This window comes from Xenopus tropicalis, chromosome 5 (genome assembly GCF_000004195.4).
Source record: "Xenopus tropicalis strain Nigerian chromosome 5, UCB_Xtro_10.0, whole genome shotgun sequence".
Taxonomy (NCBI): Eukaryota; Metazoa; Chordata; class Amphibia; order Anura; family Pipidae; genus Xenopus; species Xenopus tropicalis.
This window is the reverse complement of record NC_030681.2, coordinates 138,887,965-138,911,972: the sequence shown is the minus strand read 5'-3', so window position 1 is coordinate 138,911,972 and position 24,008 is coordinate 138,887,965. Positions and strand designations below refer to the sequence as shown.

At 44.1% G+C, this 24,008-nt stretch overlaps 2 protein-coding genes across 4 annotated transcripts in view; one reads left to right on the top strand and one right to left on the bottom strand.

Annotated features, from left to right (window-relative positions):
• Nucleotides 1-1,042: 1,042 nt before the first annotated feature.
• On the bottom strand, nucleotides 1,043-7,226 carry LOC100494143. Its single transcript, XM_031902757.1, has 3 exons — nucleotides 7,221-7,226; nucleotides 6,439-7,033; nucleotides 1,043-1,861 (listed from the first exon to the last, which is right to left on the bottom strand). Exons 1-3 carry the CDS (start codon nucleotides 7,224-7,226, stop codon nucleotides 1,689-1,691), a joined length of 774 nt encoding a protein of 257 aa, XP_031758617.1. The 3' UTR covers nucleotides 1,043-1,688.
• Nucleotides 6,588-24,008, top strand: part of rock2 (Rho-associated, coiled-coil containing protein kinase 2) — a 96,607-nt gene continuing 79,186 nt past the window's right edge. For all 3 annotated transcript variants that reach the window (XM_004914469.3, XM_002942181.4, XM_004914468.3), the window contains exon 1: nucleotides 6,588-7,661. In XM_004914469.3, the coding sequence (XP_004914526.1) occupies nucleotides 7,563-7,661 (99 nt within the window). In that variant the 5' untranslated portion in view covers nucleotides 6,588-7,562. The remainder of the gene's footprint in view (nucleotides 7,662-24,008) is intronic.

Genomic DNA, 24,008 nt, shown 5'->3' with positions numbered 1-24,008 from the left:
TAGGGGCTACCAAATACCCAACTATAGCTCTTATTGGCACCTCCAGGAACTTTTTTCATGCTTCTGTTGCTCTCCAAAACTTTTTCCATTTGAATGTGGCTCACAGGTATAAAAGGTTGGGGATCCCTGGGCTAGAGTGATGGGTGCAGCCAGGTTTGCCGTGTTAAGGTACCACTGTGTATGATATCACTAGAAGGTGGGTGGGCATCAGACTAGTGGGTCATAGAATGAGAAGAGAATATATCATAATTTTAGTTTCATATATTGCAAACAGTTTTGGAGGCTCATTCACAAATGCTACAAAGTGCAAAAATTGGCACGATTCTCCATTTTCCCACCCACAATTCCACTTTCTTTGGGCCCATGCTTTGGTCAAGCGATATACCATATTTGCAAAAAAAAGCATGCCTCTTTGTAGTTTGGCTTAAATGACACTAGGGCAAATATGGATGTTGTGAGCAATTAAATGCTTCAGTTGTGCGTGGTATTTAGTTGCTGTTAAAATAAAAATAGCAAGAAGACAGTTCTGTACCTATCTCCAGGTCAGTGTGAAGTCACAATTAACTGGCACAAAGGCATGGGCATGCTAGGAGCTATAATATTGCTTCTAAACTCTACAGATGCAGGTAGTGAGTGCTCCACGGATAGCATGGGTATGGGCTTGTATTACTTAAATTATTACTTACTTAAATATCTATCTTTTGTTTATCTTTCTTTCTCTCTCTCTCTCTCTCTCTCTCTCTCTCTACATATGCACTACACCCTTAGGGGAAGATCAGGAGGGCCAAGCAGAGGAAGTTGGAAGGTAAGTGGGGTTTATGTGAATTAGGAGGCACTGGGCTACTGGGCACTTGCATTGGTACGGCAGCCCTATGCCCTAATACTGTTTTTATTCTGGGCTTTTCTTGTTGCCTATTTCTAGCAACTTTGCAAGTGGTCTTCATTATTTATTTTTTATATTTTTTGAATTATATGCCTTTCTCTTCTGCATCTACTTTTCAAATGGGGGTCACTGACCCCAGCAGCCAAAAAACTATAGCTCTGTGAGGCAACAATTTTATTATTATTCTTATATTGTATTCCTTATAATTCAGTCCCTCTCCTTATATTCCAGTCTGCCATTCAAACCACCGCCTGGCTGCTCAGCTAAACAAGGCCCTAAAAAAACAGATAGCTGCTGAAATTCCAAACTGGAGCGCTGCAGAACAAAAAATTGAAATAACTGAAAAACCACAAAAAGAGAAAAAATCAAAAGGAATTGGCAATTGTCTCAGAATATTAATGCCTATGTCATAGTAAATGTACATTTAAAGGTGAACAACCCCTACAAGGCATGGGGTAATGGCTATGCCTGACTGGCTTTATGACCTCTACAAGACAGTTATAGGGCAGATCAGGTCCCATCATCAGCTCAGGGGATATTGTAGTCGTTTAGCAGGTGAAGAGCTGCAGGTTGGACGTCCCTGATATATACTAATACCCACAAACTGACTGATCAAAACTGCCCGTGGACGATATTAATATTTGTCAGCCATTAGCAATAAGCATTCACTTTCATTAGTAACATTCCCTCCTGACCCCCCCCCCCCAAGCCTTATGGCGTGTGAATTGGATGTCTATCCTGGACAAAGTGATCTGTGTGGCTTCCAGCAGTTATTTTTGGAGATGCCGCTGTGGACATGTGAGGCTTACAACTCCCGGCTGCTGAATGACTTCACTGCCATTGGAATGCTGATCTCCGAGTAATGAGTCATTAGGTGCCAATGGCATCTATTCCTTCCATTGCCGCATTCCTCCAAACACTTGCCGTCCCACAGGTAAGTGCATTGCTGAACCCCCCAGGGCTCTCCGCTGGTTGTCACTGGTGAGATGGAGAAAGAGGTTGTTGGAATATATAGTGTATAATATATAGTGTATACAAATATATAGTTGTAGATTGTAAGCTCTGTTGGGCAGGGCCCTCTTCACCTCTTGTATCGGTTATTGATTGCTTTATATGTTACTCTGTATGTCCAATGTATGAAACCCACTTTTTGTACAGCGCTGCGGAATATGTTGGCGCTTTATAAATAAATGTTAATAATAATAATAATAATAATAAAGTACCCCCTATTGTAAAATGTAGGGATATAATAAGTCACTGAGGAGCTTCATAAAAAAGCACGAAGCCGAAGGCCTCACTTACAGGATTTATACTATGCAGTCTGAGATTAACGTGTTGCAGTGTTCTACCATTTGGGTCTATTAGTTTTCTCTATAGGTATATGGTTCTTCCTGGAGTCACTAGCTGGAGTATTACAGCCCACTTCTAATATCCCATATATTCTTATATTTTACAACAGGGGGTACTTCATTATAATATACCAGTTTTAGTGAGTTATGTGACAGAAATTACATCACTTAGCTCCAATTATAACTGATGACATCACTAAGCACTGTTTATAAGGATATCATTTACAGTTTGGTCCCATAGGGCAATGACCAATCTGTATATTATAAGTGGAATAATATATGCCTTATTTATACAGGCCATGGAACTCCAAGGTATGTTTTTTTCTCACAGTATGGATGGATGTCCCAAGTGACATCACTAAGCACCAGTTTTATTGGATGACATCACTGGGCTCTGATTATGCAGTTCTCTGTGAACGAGTAACATTAAAAGCCACCAAGGAGTTCCATGACCATATAAAGGCAAGTGGCTGCAGGCCGCAGAACTCTAAGGTGACTTATGCATTCCTTAGGTACAATACACAAGTGGATATCCTGTAAATGATTTTCTTATAAACAGTATAGTGATGTCATTATCGGTGCTCAGGGATGTCATTTGTCACATGACTCACTGAAACGTGCATATTATAATAAAGTACCCCCTGTTATAGAATATGAGGATATTAGAAGTCACCTTATTAGTTCCTGTATAAAAGCACTTGGCGTTAGGGTTGCAACCTCATCCCTTTTAGACCTGCCACATATTGAATCCACATCCTGCATGGCTAATTAGCAATTAATTTATATGCATACTGCATATGAACTAGTTCAGTCTGCAGCATGCATGTAAATAAATTGCTAATTAGCCATGCAGGATACAACATATGGCTGTTATTAAAGGGGTAAGGTGGCAACCCTACTTGGCATTTGGCCTCATACTTTTACTGTATATGGTCATGGCACTCCTTGGCGACTTTTAATATGCTTATATTATAGAGGGGGGCTTTATTCAAGATATTATAAATCACCAGGAATTTCATGACTATATAAAGCAGGGGTGGGCAAACTTTTTGGCTCAGGGGCCACATTGACTTTTAAAATTGCCTCCGACTCCGACTCCACAGCCCTGCTAGGTTTTGTGTTGCTGCGCTTACATACAGTCTTGACGCCAAGTCTCGCTTGCGGAGTCGGGATTTTCTGAAAGACAGAAGCGTTAGGTTTGCTGTTAACTTTTTTGAAGGCATGAGTAGCGATCTGGGACTGTGGCCTCTGTTAATAAAAGCGAGACACACCAATCCTCGGCAGACCCGATTAAAAAGACCAATGGGCCGTTGTGTTCCCACCCCTGATATAAAGGGACAAGGCTGCAGGCTTTTATGTGGCTTCTAGAATTCTGGGGCGACTATTAATATCCTCCTATTTTATAGGGGGTACATTAAGACATAAAATACCCAAAGTTGAATGAGTCATGTGACATCTCTACACACTTCTATAATATAATGTGTTATTTATGGCTCTGGAATATATGTATGTATATCTTTATTTATAAAGTGCTACTTATGTACGCAGCGCTGTACAGTAGAATACATTAATACATACAAAGTATTACTAAATACAAAGTATAACAATAAACAGGCCCGGATTTGTGGAAAGGCCACAAAGGCCCAGGCCTAGGGCGGCAAAAATTGGGGGGCGGCATGCCGCCCCAAAATATTAAAGTTTTTCGCGCATACGGAGCAATGGGGATCTCTCCCCCACTGCTCCGTATGTGATTGAAAAGGCCCGCACATGCGCGATCGCGAGTTCGCGCATGCACGGGGGAAGGTTCGCCGTTCGCGCATGTGCAGGGGGGCCCGACAGAGAGGGGGCGGCCTTGGGGCGCCCGGCAAACAAATCCGGCCCTGACATTAAATACAATGTAAATACAGTTTTTTTCCCCGAATCAGTCGTGCTGGCTGATACATTATATAACTTTAAAGGAACAGTAACACCAAAAAATGAAAGTGTATAAAAGTAATTACAATATAATGTACTGTTTCCCCGCATTGCTACAACTGGTGTGTTTGCCTCAGAAAGACTACTATAGTTTATATAAGTAAGCTGCTATGTAGCCATGGAGGCAGCCATTCAAAGGAGAAAAGGCACAGGTTACTTAGCAGATAACAGATAAATCCCCATTATATTCTACAGAATTTATCTGTAATCTGCTATGTAACCTGTGTCTTTTCTCATTTTTTCAGCTTGAATGGCTGCCCCCATGGCTACACATCAGCTTATTTATATAGTAGCTTTTCTGTAGCAAAAACACCCATTTTTTTGCAGAGCAACAGCACATTATATTTTAATTACTTTAAAACACTTTCATTTTTTAATGTTACTGTTCCTTTAAGAAGGGGCTGGATGGATTCTTAGCAAGTGAGGGAATACAGGGTTATGGGAGATAGCTCTCAGTACAAGTGAGGGAATACAGGGTTATGGGGGATAGCTCTCAGTACAAGTGAGGGAATACAGGGGTAGGGGAGATAGCTCTCAGTACAAGTGAGGGAATACAGGGGTAGGGGAGATAGCTCTCAGTACAAGTGAGGGAATACAGGGGTAGGGGAGATAGCTCTCAGTACAAGTGAGGGAATACAGGGGTATGGGAGATAGCTCTCAGTACAAGTGAGGGAATACAGGGGTATGGGAGATAGCTCTCAGTACAAGTGAGGGAATACAGGGGTAGGGGGGATAGCTCTCAGTACAAGTGAGGGAATACAGGGGTATGGGAGATAGCTCTCAGTACAAGTGAGGGAATACAGGGGTATGGGAGATAGCTCTCAGTACAAGTGAGGGAATACAGGGGTAGGGGAGATAGCTCTCAGTACAAGTGAGGGAATACAGGGGTAGGGGAGATAGCTCTCAGTACAAGTGAGGGAATACAGGGGTAGGGGAGATAGCTCTCAGTACAAGTGAGGGAATACAGGGGTATGGGAGATAGCTCTCAGTACAAGTGAGGGAATACAGGGGTAGGGGAGATAGCTCTCAGTACAAGTGAGGGAATACAGGGGTAGGGGAGATAGCTCTCAGTACAAGTGAGGGAATACAGGGGTAGGGGGGATAGCTCTCAGTACAAGTGAGGGAATACAGGGGTATGGGAGATAGCTCTCAGTACAAGTGAGGGAATACAGGGGTAGGGGAGATAGCTCTCAGTACAAGTGAGGGAATACAGGGGTAGGGGAGATAGCTCTCAGTACAAGTGAGGGAATACAGGGGTATGGGAGATAGCTCTCAGTACAAATGAGGGAATACAGGGGTAGGGGAGATAACTCTCAGTACAAGTGAGGGAATACAGGGGTAGGGGAGATAGCTCTCAGTACAAGTGAGGGAATACAGGGGTATGGGAGATAGCTCTCAGTACAAGTGAGGGAATACAGGGGTATGGGAGATAGCTCTCAGTACAAGTGAGGGAATACAGGGTTATGGGAGATAGCTCTCAGTACAAGTGAGGGAATACAGGGTTATGGGAGATAGCTCTCAGTACAAGTGAGGGAATACAGGGGTATGGGGGATAGCTCTCAGTACAAGTGAGGGAATACAGGGGTATGGGAGATAGCTCTCAGTACAAGTGAGGGAATACAGGGGTAGGGGAGATAGCTCTCAGTACAAGTGAGGGAATACAGGGGTAGGGGAGATAGCTCTCAGTACAAATGAGGGAATACAGGGGTATGGGAGATAGCTCTCAGTACAAGTGAGGGAATACAGGGGTAGGGGAGATAGCTCTCAGTACAAGTGAGGGAATACAGGGGTAGGGGAGATAGCTCTCAGTACAAATGAGGGAATACAGGGGTAGGGGAGATAACTCTCAGTACAAGTTGATCCAGGGACTGGTCCGATTGCCATCTTGGAGTCAGGAAGGAATTTTTTCCCCTCTGCGGCAAATTAGAGAGGCTTCAGATGGGGTTTTTTGCCTTCCTCTGGGTCAACTAGCAGTTAGGCAGGTTATATATAGGCATTATGGTTGAACTTGATGGACGTATGTCTTTTTTCAACCCAACTTACTATGTTACTATGTTACAGTTGCAATAAGTTTAGAGCCAAAGACACAAGAGGATGGAGGTCCCTGCCCCATAGAGCTTACAATCTATATACACATTTATAAGTAAAACTTTGGGTATCGTTTCACTGGTTGTCTAAAAACCAGTTTAAGCTGTTAAACTACAACTCCCAGAATTCCCTGCAGCCTCCTACCTAGGGTGAAGCATTTGTATAGAATGTTTATGCAGTTTTGCAGGTCTCTCAGGGTTGCAGCCCCCCCAGTTAGCGGAGGCAGTTTGGGGGGATGTGGGAGTAGCACAGCGGTAGCAGAGGGAGAGGGGAGGGTAGATGGGCGAGTGATTGGCGCTTTCCCTCCATGGGATGTTTGCGCAGGAAGAGGAGGGTTCGGGGTTGGAGGGCGGCCTTGTCCCGGTAGGCAGGGGTACGGAGAGAGCAGGCACAGGGAGCCGGGCTGCAGGAAGGAGGGGAGAGCGCACAGGGCGGGGGGAGGCAGTTCCAGCCCCCGGAGGAAGAGGAGGGGGCAGCAGTGGGAGAGGAAGGGCCAGTGTGCGGGAGCAGCGCATTCACACGGCAAGAGGAATTGTTTGGCGGGGGGACGAGCCGCCTGGATCCGCGGATAGTTTCCTTCCAACACCCCCGCCCGGAGTTCACATTGGCCGGACCCACTGCCGGAACTTCTCTTTCTCCTTGCGGGACCTGTGGATCTACAAGTTACCTGGAGGGGGGTCCTGTTCAGCCTCCCCGGATATATCTGTCTGTGGAAGCAGCAGCGGGGGGCAGTGGCCCCCTAACCAGCATGTACATGGGCACCCCCATTGGCTGCCCACAGCTTCTCAGGGGGTAGGGAACTGGGGCTCAACTGTGCCTGGGGTGGCTCCTTGTAGCCACTACTCCTGCAGGAAGCCTTATCTCATAGATCTGTATAATATTATTGGTATCTGTCCCTGCATACACACAACTCTAACCCTACATACACACATCCCTAGTGACATACACCTAAATAGTAATATCCCTACATACACATAGGGAGTTCAACTTTGTTTATGGAAAGACTTAAATAAGTTTCTGTCATACACATGCAGGGGCCCTAAAGTATATAGAGGCCCTATACACATCCCCCCCCCCCCCCTAAATAGCCTATTGGTGGAGGTCTGGCAAGGGGGCATCACATGGGACACCAACCCTTTGCTTCTGTTCTGGAGATAAAAAAAGTGGCTAGTGGTAGCCCAGGAGGGGCTCTGCCCAGAAGAGGCTGAAGGATAAACCTTTTTCTTACACTTGAAATAAGCCAAGGAGTATTGTACCCCACCGCAGAAATGTCTCCCACCCAGGAGGAGTGCATGAACAGCCGGCGGCAGACGCTGGAAGCCATTCTGCGAGACCCCCGCTCCCCTATTAATGTTGAGGGCTTGCTGGTAAGTGAGTGCTTTAGTACTAAATGAGAGTCCGGCAACATGTCTGTGTTTACAAGTTAGAATATGTGTATTGTGTGAGTTAATGCCCTTGGGTTGCATTGCTTCAGCAGCAATAAAACAATATCTGTCTTGTCCCCCTTCTTCTGCTGAGCCCTAACTTGGGTCTGCTAAAGGATGCTGGGAGATATTGTCCAACAACTGCCCTTTATCTCCTTTTCAGGAGTTTCCCATGTAATCATTACATTTTGGCAGAAGGTTCACCAGTTATAGTTATATAGAGGATTCTGTGAAATGTAGCTCGGAAGCTTTAGGGCCACTGGTTAGTTGGGCAGCCTTCAGAAAGAAAGATGCTGATGGACTGCAACTCCCACTGTCTGCTGGTTTATATATGAACATAGTTTTCTGAGGCCATTGTCACGTTTCAAGGTACGACTTGCCTTGTCTGACACCTATGCATGTGGTTTTGTAGTGTTGTAGTGCACCAAGTAGTCAGTTTCTTGCTCTCTTCCTCACAAGAAAACACAGTCCCAAAGGCCAAACTAGATAGCAAGTCTCTAAAAACCCTGCTGCTCCTTTGGAAGGGCCACCGAGGGGGGTAACTGCAAGCTGCAGGGCCACCGAGGGGGGTAACTGCAAGTTGCAGGGCCACCTGGCCGCCAAGGGAGATAACTGAAGGGCTTGGGGGGGGGGGGATATCTGCAGGCCCACTGAGGGGGGGGGGGGGGGGGGTAGCTGCAAGCTGTGCCCTTTCTGGTTCCTTTATCAGCAACAAACTCAGAATATTGTTTATTTAATGGGCCTGCAGGGTGATGCATTAGGCTGGTATTTGCCATGAGTTGGGATGTGATGCAATGCAGTCAGTACATTCTGTTTATTTTTTGGGTTGATGTGTGTAGGTTGACAAGGAGCCTGAATCAGACAGACAAGGGGAATATTCCCTCGAGTTCAACATCACCCCCCCCCCATACTTGCAATGTGAGTCGGTATCCTTAAGGCAGTACAGGCTCAATAGACTGTATGCTAGCTACAGTCTGGGGTTTTGTGTTCATTCTTATGCTGCTTTGGTCCCATTTGTACATAAATGTGGTAGCTGCCATATTGCTTACCTCTGCTGAATGTGTTTGGTACTAATTAAAGGGGAAATACACCAGCAAGCAAACTTTTACTTGGACACTGGTGTTATGAATACAGAATTAGTATGATTAAACAATACAAACTAAGCCTGACAGTTGCTTTCTGGTTGTTGGAGTTTATAGCAGTTAGATACACACTGTAAAAGTTTATAAAAAGGCAGAATACAAAGTGAAAAAAAAACAAAACTTGCCAAGACAAGTAATACGGCAGCTCCTACGCTAATGTATAAATATGCAGACAAGGAATATTTTCATTATAAGCCCCAATTTATCGTCCTCATTCATAACTATATAAGGGAATATAAATGGCTGGATTAGCTGTTTATAATTAGGGTGTATTTTTTCTGTAAGGCTGGTACATTAGGGCCCATGGTGGGATGTTCCCTGGGAGATGGTACGGACCTTTTGCCCAAAACAACATTGTACATCCAGTCAGATGGCGTTGGAATGCCAAACATGCATCTACAATTTAAATCTTTGCATATTGGTTCACAAAGTGACAACTCTTTATATAAAAGATTTAAATTGTAGATGCATGTTCTGCTCTCAGTCATTAGTACAAGGAATTGCTGGTATGTATATGGCTGGCTCTAAAGGAACTGCTGCCCCCATTCAGGTCAGAAGCAGTGTCAGAGATGTGTAGGGAGGGGAAAAACAGGGCTGAAATACACTGGGTCTAAGGTAACAGTAAGAGACTGGTAAAGTACAGCACAGCATATTCTTTGTTACTGCGCTGGAAGCTTCTATAGTAACAGTGGCCCTGTTGCTGTGGATAGAGGGTATAGTGGGGAGAAATGGCTTCTTTAGTAGCAGTGGGAAGGGACTGTGGCTGTGGGATAGCAGGTATAGTAGGGAGAGATGGTGCCTATAGTAGCAGTGGGATAATAGCCTCTGGGAAGGGACTGGGGCTGTGGGATAGCAGGTATAGTAGGGAGAGATGGTGCCTATAGTAGCAGTGGGATAATAGCCTCTGGGAAGGGACTGGGGCTGTGGGATAGCAGGTATAGTAGGGAGAGATGGTGCCTATAGTAGCAGTGGGGGGATAATAGCCTCTGGGAAGGGACTGTGGCTGTGGGAGAGCAGGTATAGTAGGGAGAGATGGTGCCTATAGTAGCAGTGGGGGGATAATAGCCTCTGGGAAGGGGCTGTGATGTGGGATAGCAGGTATAGTAGGGAGAGATGGTGCCTATAGTAGCAGTGGGGGGATAATAGCCTCTGGGAAGGGACTGGGGCTGTGGGATAGCAGGTATAGTAGGGAGAGATGGTGCCTATAGTAGCAGTGGGGGGATAATAGCCTCTGGGAAGGGACTGGGGCTGTGGGATAGCAGGTATAGTAGGGAGAGATGGTGCCTATAGTAGCAGTGGGGGGATAATAGCCTCTGGGAAGGGACTGTGGCTGTGGGATAGCAGGTATAGTAGGGAGAGATGGTGCCTATAGTAGCAGTGGGGGGATAATAGCCTCTGGGAAGGGACTGGGGCTGTGGGATAGCAGGTATAGTAGGGAGAGATGGTGCCTATAGTAGCAGTGGGGGGATAATAGCCTCTGGGAAGGGACTGGGGCTGTGGGATAGCAGGTATAGTAGGGAGAGATGGTGCCTATAGTAGCAGTGGGGGGATAATAGCCTCTAGGAAGGGACTGGGGCTGTGGGATAGCAGGTATAGTAGGGAGAGATGGTGCCTATAGTAGCAATGGGGGGATAATAGCCTCTGGGAAGGGACTGAGGCTGTGGGATAGCAGGTATAGTAGGGAGAGATGGTGCCTATAGTAGCTTTGAAGGGCTACACATTATATTTCGTACCAAGCTCTTGGAGTGATACTTTATATTAATGTGCTTTTATACAGAGTTGCAGTCTCATACATTTCCTAAAGGGCCATGTGACAGGCTGAACCCAACTGCATCCCCCCCATCCAAAAAGTTGGCACATTGCTTTGGTAGACATTGGTATTTCTGAAAGCCGCAAACGCTCATCTTTCCTCTGCCCGGGGAGAGCGTTCCATGTTCTCCCACAGCAAAGGAGTTAAAACTGCGCCACTGCCAAGATTCTGTCGGTAGGGAAGAAAGGAGCCAACTTCCTTTGCCTCTGGACTGCAGAGCGATCATCCAGTTTCCCATGCTTGTTCCTTCCCTCGGCAGAGCCAGATGACAGTTTAGTAACAGTCACATCAGCTATTGCCTTGGCTGCTTGTTTGTTTCTCTTGTTCAGCTTAGTGAGGACAAGGACGTCACTGCTGCTTCTTGGGTTGGGCCTGAGACTGTGGCCACAGTGAGTGCTGTGTGGGATGGGGGTGTCTCTTTCCACCCTGCAGTTGAAAATGCTGTCTGGTTGCTGGGGTCACTGACCCTAGTAACCAAACAGTAGTAGTAGACAGTATTTTTATTTTAATGCTCATTTTAGTTTTCAGCCCCTCTACTATTCATTTTTCATTATGATTTTAAGACTGCCCCTCCCAGGTTGCTAGATTGATTAACCTATGTGTCCTTTAATCCGCCATTTAAAAATTCTAGCTCCGCAGAAAACAGATCCATTAAACCCCCTTATGAAATGCCGCTTCTATTATTCATAAGCCTTAAATGGCAAGTCGGATATGCCCCAGTATTTGATGTCTCATAGGTATATTAGGGAAAGTCTTCGGCACCATTAAGCCTTGGCCTTATTTGGCCAGCATTGCTGTCTGCAGTGCCCAGACACCCCAAGAATTAACAGGACTATGCCAGAGATATATCCACTTGGGCTCTATATAATCAATTTGCTTTTATTTTAAGATAGATGGATTTAAGGATGGTTTGGCTAAGGGAACAATAAGATCTGGCTGTTGCTTATATTCTGCCACACACCCTTTGTACTCTATGTTTGGAATAGGGTTTCCCATCAACCTTTCCCTGGGCCTGGGGCACTACAATCCATAGCCTTTGGGGTAACATAAGTCCTAGCCAGTTAGCTGGTACTGGAACTTTCCTTACTATACAGTCAAAAATGGACCTAGATATAAGTTTCTTATTCATTATAATTTAAATTCAATTCCTCTCCTATTAATCCTGATGAATGTCTGGATCACTGAGCCTGTTCTATAAGATTTATTTAATAAAGATAGCTAGCTGGATGTTAGTTCCTGGAGTGGTGTTTTTTAATCGGCTTTTAAAATATTGACTTATATATATAGTCTTTATATTGCCTGGTATAATGTAATAATAAGGCAGAGCTTACCTTGTGAAGTTATGTAACACTGTTTATATAACGGAGGCTCTGTAAGCTTAGGGGAATAGTGGTGGGACTGCTTAGTGTCAGTGTTTGACGTTAGATGTTTGGGCCCTAGGCAGAGCGGTATTTAGACCTGGGAGGAGTAAGGACTTACCTAGCTGTAATGTTGCCTTTCTAGTTTGCCTGCTCTCATAAGTTGGCTTCTCTTTGTTATTAAATGCCTAACGCAGCAATGCACACAATGGTTTTATAGATGCGCTGTGAGGGCTTTCTGGCAATACATGCATCTGATGATGAAGACTTTGATGATGGGCACAGTGCTACTCCTTACAGTTTTTTTAGGTTACTAGACAATAGTAGCCATTCTATTCCAGATTACCTGCCAAACCAGGGCACTTGGTATTGCACCTTAGGTACAAGTAGATAGCCTAATGGAACATCACCTTCTTTAACTGGCCTCAAGGGGAATGTTTGCATATATGCACTGTAAAAGAAAGACGTTATATCGGCAACACTAAGCCACTAGGATTGCTGTGTTTAAAGGAAAAAGGAAAGTCATTTTGGCATTTTACTGCCAATAGATTCGCCACATTAGTGCAAGCTGGAACGCTATATTTATTTTGCAGAAAGCATTTCCATACCTGAGTAAACAACCCTAGAAGCTCCCTCCTTTTGTTCAAGATAGCAGCTGTCATTTTAGCTTGGTCTCAGTAGCTTCCTGCTGCAGCTATAGCTGTTGGTAGCTCAGATAACACATTCTGATGTGAGAGGGGAGTGAATTCTTATGGCAGAGGGGGAGCAGGAGAGAGCTGTGCAGACTCAGGCCCCTCTTAATGAAGGATTTTTCTGAGAGAAGAAGTCTGATACCAAAGAACATGTTTACAAAAAAGAAGACAAGAAATCCTGTTTGTTTTAATAGTGGGCTCGGTGCAGCGTTTCTGTGAGTGCTTATGTATTTACATAGACCTTTTCTGATAAACCTTACTTAGTTTTTACCTTTTCTTCTTCTTTAAAGGTGGCCATACACGTGGCGATCTGACGATGTTTCGTCAGATGTGCCACACACCATTCAGGGCTGAATCGGCAGGTAAGAAACAATAGGATTTCTACCTCCTTCTGCCGATTCAGCTCTGAAGGGAGATTTTGATCAGGCGCCTTCTATGGCGCCCGATCAAAATTTTCCAACTGGCCCGATCGGCGAGTCGGACGATATCAGCAGGTTCCTGCGATATCGGTCGACTCGCCGACATACCATACACGCACCGAATATCGTACGAAACGAGGTTTCGTACGATATTATCGGTGCGTGTATGGCCACCTTAAAGGAGAACTAAACGCTAACAACAAATATGCCATATTTTATGCACTGAATCTCCACAAAACCAGTGATTCAAGCCTTGAAAACTGTGCACTGGAGATTGCCATCTTGGATTTTGTTACTGACACTCACATGCTCAGTGTGCTCTGGGTTGCTGTTGAAAAGCTAAGCTAAGGGGGGGCTCTCATTGCAAATCAAAATAAGGTTTGCCTCTCATAGAAGCTAATGCTACGGGGCTGATTATAACATTCGAATGCAGTCTGCACTGGTTTCTGGGCTAACGAGAATCTCATCTAATGAGAATCTGAATAAATTACTAATCAGCCTTATATTGTGACATTTATATTCTATATATGCAGGTCCCTAAGCTCAGGTAAGTGACAGCTTAAGTATGTGCAGTGAATCAGCAGTCCCTGCTCAGTAGCGTTACAATAAGCCTAGTGCACTTACAGAGGGCTAAATAATGGAACAAAGTCCATCAGATAGTGGTCAGGTAAGAATTGAACCCAGGACCCCAATGCTGCAAGGTAGCAGATCTGCAACAAATAAAAAAAAATAGTTTAAAGAGGAACTTCCTCTGATGTCCCAGTGCTCTTCTTCTTTGAACCCCCCCCCCCTCCCCAGTTTGCACTAGTCCTATGGTACATTAGCAGGCGTTGGATTACCCATGATACGGATTGCACTGGGAGTGACACAGCCATTTATCATGCCATTAATGACTGCAAGTCATCCATAGCTTGTGAGCTGCATGGATTCCTTTGGTTCCCCTCTTTCCTCCTCCTCAGCACATTCTGAATTGTTTGTGTAATTCCATACATTTCTGGGAATTTTCTTCCTGTTGGAGCTGCTGTTTTCTGTAAAATGCCTGGGAATCCATTTCTGGGGACTGTGCTGGCTATGTGCCGAACTGACGAGTCTCTGCGGCATCTACAGCGAAAGTTGCCATGTAGAGTGTGTTGGGCTTAAATGCATTCAATCTCATTTCCCAGTGTTGTTTTGTAAGGGTATACTTCAATTAATCAGAAATATTGCAACAGTGGCAGTATGTATCTTTCTCAAACTGGTCATTTAAAACAATCACTGCTTTAGGCTGTTGTGGCACATCCATACTGCCTATATCACCCCATCTTCGTAGATAGCCACATTGGTGGCACTGGTGGCATGGATACCACTAATGTCACTTCCTATAGACATGGGGAAGAATTGGTGTTTTCCCTGCTGAAGAAAAAAAAAAACCTAAGTGTGGCATTACCCTTAGAGTACTATGGTCTTGAATACTTTGCTTCAATGGTTTCTCTTTGCTAACTTCAAACTGTGCTATTTCTAGCAACTTTGCAATTGGTCTTCATTATTTCTTTTTTTATAGTGTTTTTATTATTTACCTTCCACTTCTATTTCTTTTCAGTTTTCAGTTGGGGGTCTCTGACCCCAGCATCTAAAACAAACTTGCTCTGTGAGCTTACAGTTTTATTATTATTGCTACTTTTTATCCCTTAGGTTTCCATTTAAGCCCTATTTTAATCATATTCCAGTCTCTCATTCAAACCCCTGTCTGGTTGCTATGGTATACAAGACCCTAGCAACCAGATACTTGCTGAAATTCCAAACTGGAGAGCTGCTGAACAAAAAGCTACTAATACTAATAACTGAAAAATATTAATATATGAAAACTGATCTTTGTATACATCAGTCCTGTTGTCCAACTCCTTTAATCTAAAGTGAAGCACATTTTGCTGTGTTTTATGGATGTGCATTTATATGCCAATAGATGAGCCATATTCATACCGGGAAAGGCTTGTATTGGATTCATTGTCTTCTTAGGTCATTAGCTCATTTGTGTTGTTTCAAGCAGATCAGCTACTAATGCTTATCTCTATTAGTGTTAACGGCTCAATAATGACTTTTCAGAGACTTATTAGCAGTGAGCTAATGACTTGTTCGTTATGTTGGCTCCTAAGTAAAGCTATGGCTTTATGTGCACCGCTGTGTTGGTCTGATTGACTCAGTACTTTTGACTCTTGATTGCTGAAAATTTGGAACTGGGAAGTTCATCTGGCAGCTCAGACTGACTACAAGCAAGTTCAAGGCCTTGGCACATGTAGAATTTGTATGCCTAATGGCAGAGTATTTCTCTGGCTAATGGACTGAGCGTATGTTGTTAGGGGAAGGGAATAGCATGCATGGTAAGGCAGAAAGGTGAAAGAGCTGTAATCAGGGGGAATTGTGTGTATAGTAAGGCAAGATGACTTCAATCAGTGGTCAGACGTTGCAGTAGATGGCTGAAAAAGGCCAGGTCAGCAGAATTCCGGTTGTAGTAAGAGAGAAGGAAATTGCTGCTGGAGCAGCTGATGTGGGCCGGCAAGGCATGACTGGGCTCCTGTCTCTCCGACTGGGGGAAATAGCAGGAAGAAGCCACGCCTGAGCCAGCAATGTCCCTGGGAGGTATATACAGTGGGCTCTGTCTGAGAACACCAGGATTCCACAACAGCCCCATTCTTCCCTATGCACGCAGCATTTGGGGTGGAGCGGCTACACAAACACACTTTATCTGGGGGCCCGCTTGCCCTGACAGGCTCTTTAATGTCTGGAAACAAGTTGCATTTATGTCACGGGGCCCTGCAGGACAAGCTCCCTTTACCCATCGTTCAAGGCGACAGGGCTGTTTGGCTGTTTTTTTTTTTTTTTGTCAGACCAGGTGTAAAAGTTCCAGCTGAACTGTAACTGTTGTCTTTGTTTGCCTTTAGGGATGCAATCATGCACACATTTCCCTTCTTTTCAGTATTTCTATTCTTTTTATTCCAGATGGGCTGCTTCGTTTCTAAATATACCCATAAAATGACATTTCAGAAATGCCCCGGAGTTGTTTCCTTTGCCTTGCTAAGCTTTCTTATCTCTGTTTGCTAGTTAATCCTGTTAGTCTTATGCCTATTGCACACTGGGCATTTCAACTGTATTTTGGTTGGAGAGAGCCCTGTCCGCCTCTCATAGTAATATATGGGAAACACGAGACACATCATAGAGCAGCACCGGTACTAGCAGTGTTAATTCCATAAATACCCCCAGAGTGGCAGTATTAAAGCTACACATGCCTGAGGCCCATGGTGCACGCTGTGATCCCTGGGATTATGGGTAGTACCTGAGATTGCTATAGTGCCCTACAGGCGCAGGGAGCAGATGTTGAGCCTCTAATCATGGGTTGTGGAACAAGAGAGCGGCACGTCTGTTTCCTGCGCCTCTTCCTGTCTATCTGGTCGGACCGCACTTTCACCTCTCGCTCATCTCTGCCTCCTCCTGTCTTTCAGTTTTATGGTTACATTCAAGTTATTAAAGGAACATCATCATAATCCATCACCATTGTAGATAACTCTCAGCACATTGGGTATAGGGTTATTGTAGATAAGGGTAATGGCCAATAGGACATTTTGTTGCCTGTGCTGCCCCCAGCAGGGACAACAAGATGTGGTCACTTTGCCACAGGCGTTCGTGTAAATCTCCGATGGTATTGCTTTCAAGTAGTATACCACAAACAATAACTTTATGCCTTTTCTATTTTTATCATAAAAATCTCTGCACTTTGTTGATAACTGTTATAGGGTTGCTGAACCTCTTGCGCTGGTAAAGTGGGTTCAGAATGTAAAATACAGCATTTTTAGGTTCTAGCAATAAGCATATGTTTCATGGTAGCAGATAGGGCTCTTAAATAGTACAGTTATGGGACCTGTTATCCAGAATGCTTGGGTCTGGTATTTTCCAGATAAGGGGTCTTTCTGTAATTTGGATATCCGTACCTTAAAACTACTAAAAAATCATTTAAACATTAATGTCCCACAGAGAGATTAGTTGCTGCGATTTAAAAAAAAACAGGTTCCAGTGACAAGTCGCTTGTCTTTTCCTAACAAGCGATTACTAGAGATTTCAACAACGGAGAGATTCTACAGTATTTCCCGCAAATCCAGGTGTCAAATGGCCCACCCACAATTATAAATTACATTCCGTGCAATGGGGATATCGTAGTGAGTTCCTGTTCAGTGGGTTTTACTTTCAGCGAAAAAAGAATCGCTCCAAAACGGGTCTCGGAGCGGTAAATGATTTAAACTAGTATAGTTGTACTGTGATTTATTTTCTTCTCTATGTAGAGACAAAACGAGCGACTTGTCGCTGGAACTCGCTTTTTAAAAATCACCCCAACTAATCTTTCCGTGGGACATTAGCCTAAATGTGGCCACATATGTGGCGATTTTCGATCTACCGATGATCGCACGAAAGATTGTTCAATCCGCCACTAACGTTCAGGGCTGAAACGGCAGATAAGGAGGTAGAAACAATAGGATTTCTACCTCCTTCTGCCGATTCAGCCCTGAAGGCAGATTTTGCTCAGGCGCCTTCTATGGTGCCCGATCAAAATCTTTTAACCCACCCGATTGGCGAGTCGACCGATATCAGCAGCTTCCTGCAATATCGGTCAACTTGCCGACTTGCCATACACGCACTGAATATCGTACGAAACGAGGTTTCGTACGATATTATCTGTGCGTGTATGGCCAGCTTAAAGCACTGGCTTGAGTTTTAGTCACTCCTGGCTGTGTGGAATAAGTGTAAAACCCACGTATAATCCAGTCAAGCTTTAGTAAATAGACTTTGCACCTGCTTGGGAATTGGCTGGGTGTTTATGGAGCAGACAGCAATTTGGTGTATATGATCTTTAGCCGGGGTTGTTAGCAGAATGGAGGATAAGAGTAATACTCTTTAATTACAGGCTAGTATATTCTCTTTCTGTGCCTGGGAGTGGCACTTGGTTCTAAATATCTATTTTTGGACCTGCAGTACCCTAAGAGTCATTATGGAGGTGCCGGTATCACTTTATGTGACAGTGTTTGCATTAGGGCCAAGACACACGTGGCGATTAGTCGATGGGACTTTTAAAAACTCAATCATGGTGACTAATTGCGGCAATTTAGCTGCCATACATTATTATACCATGTAATATGTCACTGTGACCAATCGCATGCTGTTTGCAGCTTACTGATAAGTTGAGCCATCTAATCGCCCCGTGTGTCTTTGTCCTTAATGAACATTCTGCTATGAATGTGTTGCTTGCCCTTGTGTATGGAGTGCTGAGTGTCAGCTGATGGGTTTTATCAAGCACAGCCCATTTCCTTGCTTCAGCCCCTATCAGGGATGTGTAACCACATGTTATATACATAAATATATATATATATATATATATATACACACACAACAGCCAGGATGCTTCTTCCTCTTTTATTTTGTGGCGGAAATACTTCATTTCAGAATTTTATGGTGCTTGTTAGCCCAGCAGTGCTTGGTTGCCGTTGCTGAGGAAATTCTGTATTCCCGTGCTCCTTTGCTTGCCATATGATGCTGCCGGGAGTTGCCTAGACCAGGTGGTACGCTAGAAATACCACTTTGCAGTCTGTCTCATTCACCCCTACCTGGGTGTGACTGCAGGGTAGAACATATGCTGGGGCCTCCATGCTTCATTTAGCCCCCTCACAGCAACCTACTTTTGCCAGGGCACAGTGGCATAACTAGACGTTACTGGGCCCCATGACAAATATCATTTTGAAAACCCCTGACTTTTAAACACCAGGTTCCCTACTGGGCACCCTACGCCTTCTGGGACCCCAGCAGTCTGCTTTCTTTATAGTGATGCCCGTAGCTGCGCAGTTTTATAAGGATGATTTATATTGAGCTCTGCAGTTTTGCGCTCTGGTTTGGTGAGCCACCACTCAGATGCTTCTCCTCCCCCATCTAGGGTTGCCATCTTTTCCCCCCTAGTATATATCTAGTATATCCAGGAAGGGGTGGTGGTGATGCCACAGGGTGGGGAGTAGGCAATTTTGGGGTGAGGAATAGGCATGTCAGGAATGGCAAATTTGCATGTTGGGCCCATAGAGAGGTCCTGGTCATAAAGAGAGGGTCAGAGCGGTTAAAAGTGCAGCAGGTGGAGAAATTTAGGAAACGGGGAATTACAAAATTACTGGAAATTATATATTATATTATACCTACCCTGGCCCTAGCAGCTGATTTACTGGCATGGTGGAAACCCTACCCCATCACTTTTTTTTAGCAGATAAATGGAACAGTTCAATGTAAAAATGAAACTGGGTAAAATAGACAGACTGCGCAAAATGAAAAAATATTTGCAATATAGTTAGTTAGGCAAAAATGTAATGTATAAAGGCTGGAGTGGGCAGATGTCTAACATAATAGCCAGAACTCCACTTCCTACTTTATATTCTTTTGCCTTTTGAACTAACTATATGGAAAAAAAATATTTTGCACAGTCTTTAAGGGTTAGTTTTCATATACATGGTGCAACATGTAGGCATAGGATCTGTGTAGGTTTGTTTGTTTGATTCGCCTATTTTCTCCTGCCCGGGAATCCCACGGGTCCTACTTTTCCACTGATTACGTTGCTACAGGCAGCATTTATGCCCCTGTGACTTATAAAGTTCAGGTTGTGCATTTGTGCTGCTGTTATCGCTACTTAAATTAAGGTTACCAGATCATTTGAAAAAAATGAAGTGTTTAGTTTCATTCAGTAATCTGGGGCCATTGGTTGGTAATAGTGTCACTGTAGGTATTGGGCCTTTATACTGAGTTACTCCCTAAATGTTTTGCCATCAATATGGATTCATGCAGCTTAGTGACTATCACATACAAGGTTGTGTTTTATTATAAAAGAGAATCATTTGTAAAAATTTTAATTTTTTGCTTAAAATGGTCTCTATGGGAGATGGTCTTCTCATAATTTGGAGGTTTCTGGATAACAGGTTTCCAGATAAGGAGTCGCATGCCCATACTGCCTGCTGGGTTTTGGATCACTGCAGGTGCCTCCAGCTGCTTAAATAACACAAGAAGCAAGCACACGTATTGAAGGAATCCATAGGTGGGTTCCAGGAGCAGCCACTCAGAAGGGCATAGGGGTATCAGACGTTTTTGTTTACCTGTTTACGCAAGGAATATGGCACAGGGGTTTTTTGGAAAATGCCACAAATGTCGTTTTTGAACATAAAAAGGAAGCAAAACAAACACTAGATAGCAGCTGCCCAAATTCCCACTTCTTTTTGCAGTAACCTCATGAAATCTCTCCTGTTTTGTTTCTGTTTTTGAGTTGCTAGAGTAATATTAGTGACTTGTTTTATAGCTGCTTTTAAATACATTCCTAAACTTAGTTATTTGTGACAATTTATAGCTATTTCCAGCTCCTTTAAACAAACTCCTAGTTAGAGTTAATGTTATTTAAAGAAGATTTTTAACCTTCTGTTATATTTTTAGACAGTGCTGATTCCCCAGAGCCCAGGGCATACTTGCTGCAGTGCCCATGATGACTACAGGGCGTGCAGTTTTTGAATGGCCTATTCTTAGCAACGTTTCAGTTGATCCTAGTTTTTTTTTAAATTTTTTTTTATAGTTTTTGAATGATTTGCCTTCCTCTTCTGACTCTTTCCATCTTTCAAATGGGCGTCACTCACCCCAGCAGCCAAAAAAAACTATCCCTTTGCAATTTTGTAACTTTTCGTTACTTATCTTTCTACTTAAGCCCTCCTCTATTCATATTACTGTCTCTCTTTCAAACCACTGCCTGGTTGCTAGGTAAAATTATACCAGGGATCCTCAAACTACGGCCTGCGGGCCAGATCCGCCCCCCCCGGCCCCAGCGGGAGGGGGGGGAGCTGGCAGAGGGAGTATGGAGCGGGGGGGGGGGGGGGAGTGGGGTAGCTGACAGAAGGAGGACACAGCGGGGAGCGGGGGAGCTGACAGAGGGAGGCCGCAGTGAGAGGAGGGAGCTGACTGAGGGGGGCCGCAGCGGGGAGTGGGGGAGCTGACAGAGGGAGGATGCAGTGGGGAGCGGGGAAGCTGACAGGGAGGATGCAGTGGGGAGGGGGGAGCTAAAAGAGGGAGGACACAGTGGGGAGCGGGGGAGCTGACAGGGAGGATGCAGTGGGGAGGGGGGAGCTGACAAAGGGAGGATGCAGCGGGGAGTGTGAGGGGGGAGCTGACAGAGGGAGGATGCAGTGGGGAGCGGGAGGGGGGGAACTGACAGGGAGGATGCAGTGGGGAGGGGGGGGAGCTGACAGAGAGAGGACGCAGTGGGGAGGGGGGGGAGCTGACAGAGAGAGGACACAGTGGGGAGTGGGAGGGGGCAGCTGACAGAGGGAGGACACAGTGGGGAGGGGAACGGGGAAGCTGACAGAGAGAGGACGCAGTGGGGAGCGGGGGAGATGACAGAGGGAGGACACAGTGGGGAGGGGGGAGCGGGGGAGCTGACAGAGGGAGGACACAGTGGGGAGCAGGGTGATGGAAGATGCAGGAGTGGGCCGTAGTTTCACCCCGCAGCAGGGAGCTGGAGCTGGGGGGTGGGGCATAGTTTGAGGACTATAGTCTGGCCCACCAACAGTCTGAGAGACCATGAACTGGCCTCCTGCTTAAAAAGTTTGAGGACACCAGAATTAGACCCTGTTATCCATATAGCTGTTGAAATTCAAAACTGGAGAACTGCTGAACAAAAAGCTAAATAATTAAAAACCACAAATAATAAAAAATGGAGACCAGTTGCAGATTGTCTCAGAATAGCACTCTCTATATCATACAGGCCTTTTGCCACAGCCATAGTAAATGTGAATAGATAGAAATTTTAAGTATCTCCTTTGGCCACATGCTTCAGTTGCCCTTTGATGCCATCCTTAGAGAGCCGGATCTTATTAGGGGAACACGGCCATCTGAACTCTGGTGAGGGAGAGATGTGCACTCTGTGTTGCAAGTTCTCCGTTCTCTGGATTCCGTATTATAATGTATTTATTTGAATTACAACTATGCTGCAGGCATTTTACTGTCTGCATTCTGCCTGTTCTGAGGTGTCTGGCAGTGGCTGATGCCAAAGACTTTTGTTTTGTTTATTTTTTCTTGCTGTTTTTCTTTTTGTGGGGTCTCCATATAATTTGTCTCAACATGATCATATCTGATACTGTTTATGTATTTTCTTTTCCACTGAAGCCCATAATATAAACAAGTGCTCCTATCCATGTTCTTGCTTATCTTTTCTACATGCGTGTGGTTAGTCTTTTATATTTCTTTGTATTTGTTATGAGCTAAGGGGGAGCTTGATCAAATGTCTGTGAGCAGGGTGGGGGGGGAGACCCCAAAAAGTCTTAAGACCTCTGCCCTAAACCAGTTGCCTTACGCAGTATTGACAGGAATAGAAAGGATAGGCTATGTGTTTGTACTGCTGGGGCTTGGAGGAGTCAAAGGTAAAGAATTTAGTAGACATTTTATCCGTGTGAGACTGTGATTCATAGGGCCCATGCAGAGCCTTACAACTCAAATAGATGCTGGCCTTTTAGCCACAAAAATGCAGCACCCTCTACCAGCCAGCGGCTGTACCTCCCAATCGATGGAGGGCCATCTGCTATGAATGTGCATTCTAGACATTTTTTCCCAAATGTTTTATATTTAAAAATAATATTTTTACAAGCTGCAGAAATGTCTTTAAATTATCAGTCTGATTGCAGATTCTTTCATGCACTAAACTACTATTGTTGCCTTTTTCTTCACCACTCTGTTCTCAAAGCTCTTCTGAGCAAAACATTAATAAAAGCAACCCTCTATGTTTGTTTATAGCCTGTACAGGTATGGGACCTGATATCCAGAATGCTTGGGGCTTTCTGGATAAGGGATCTTTCCATAATTTGGATCTCCATACCTTAAGTCTACTAAAAAATAATTTAAACATCATTTAAGGCCAATAGGATTGTTTTGCCTCCAATAAGGATTCATTATATCTAAGTTGGGATCAAGTACAGGTACTGTTTTATTATTACAGAGAAAAAGGAATCATTTAACCATTAAATAAACCCAATAGGACTGTTCTGCCCCCAATAAGGGGTAATTATATCTTAGTTGGGATCAAGTACAGGTACTGTTTTATTATTACAGAGAAAAGGGAATCATTTAACCATGAAATAAACCCAATAGGGCTGTTCTGCCCCCAATAAGGGGTAATTATATCTTAGTTGGGATCAAGTACAAGTACTGTTTTATTATTACAGAGAAAAGGGAATCATTTAACCATTAAATAAACCCAATAGGGCTGTTCTTCCCCCAATAAGGGGTAATTATATCTTAGTTGGGATCAAGTACAGGTACTGTTTTATTATTACAGAGAAAAGGGAATCATTTAACCATTAAATAAACCCAATAGGGCTGTTCTGCCCCCAATAAGGGGTAATTATATCTTAGTTGGGATCAAGTACAGGTACTGTTTTATTATTACAGAGAAAAGGGAATCATTTAACCATTAAATAAACCCAATAGGGCTGTTCTGCCCCCAATAAGGATTCATTATATCTAAGTTGGGATCAAGTACTGTTTTATTATTACAGAGAAAAAGGAAATCATCTTTAAAAATTAGAATTAGAATGTTCTTATGATGGAATCTATGGGAGATGGTCTTTCCGTAATTCAGAACTCTGGATAACAGATTTCCAGATAACGGATCCCATAACTCTACCATTAAACTACATGTAGCATAGTCATTCCCCTCCTTGCTCATGGCGAGTTCAGTGATTGGAACTTGAGTTGAATATAATCTTTTCCCTTAATTAAAATAATGCATAGTGTTTTGTTATTACTTGAATAAAGCAGGGAAAGAGAGAAACAGAAACTATTTTA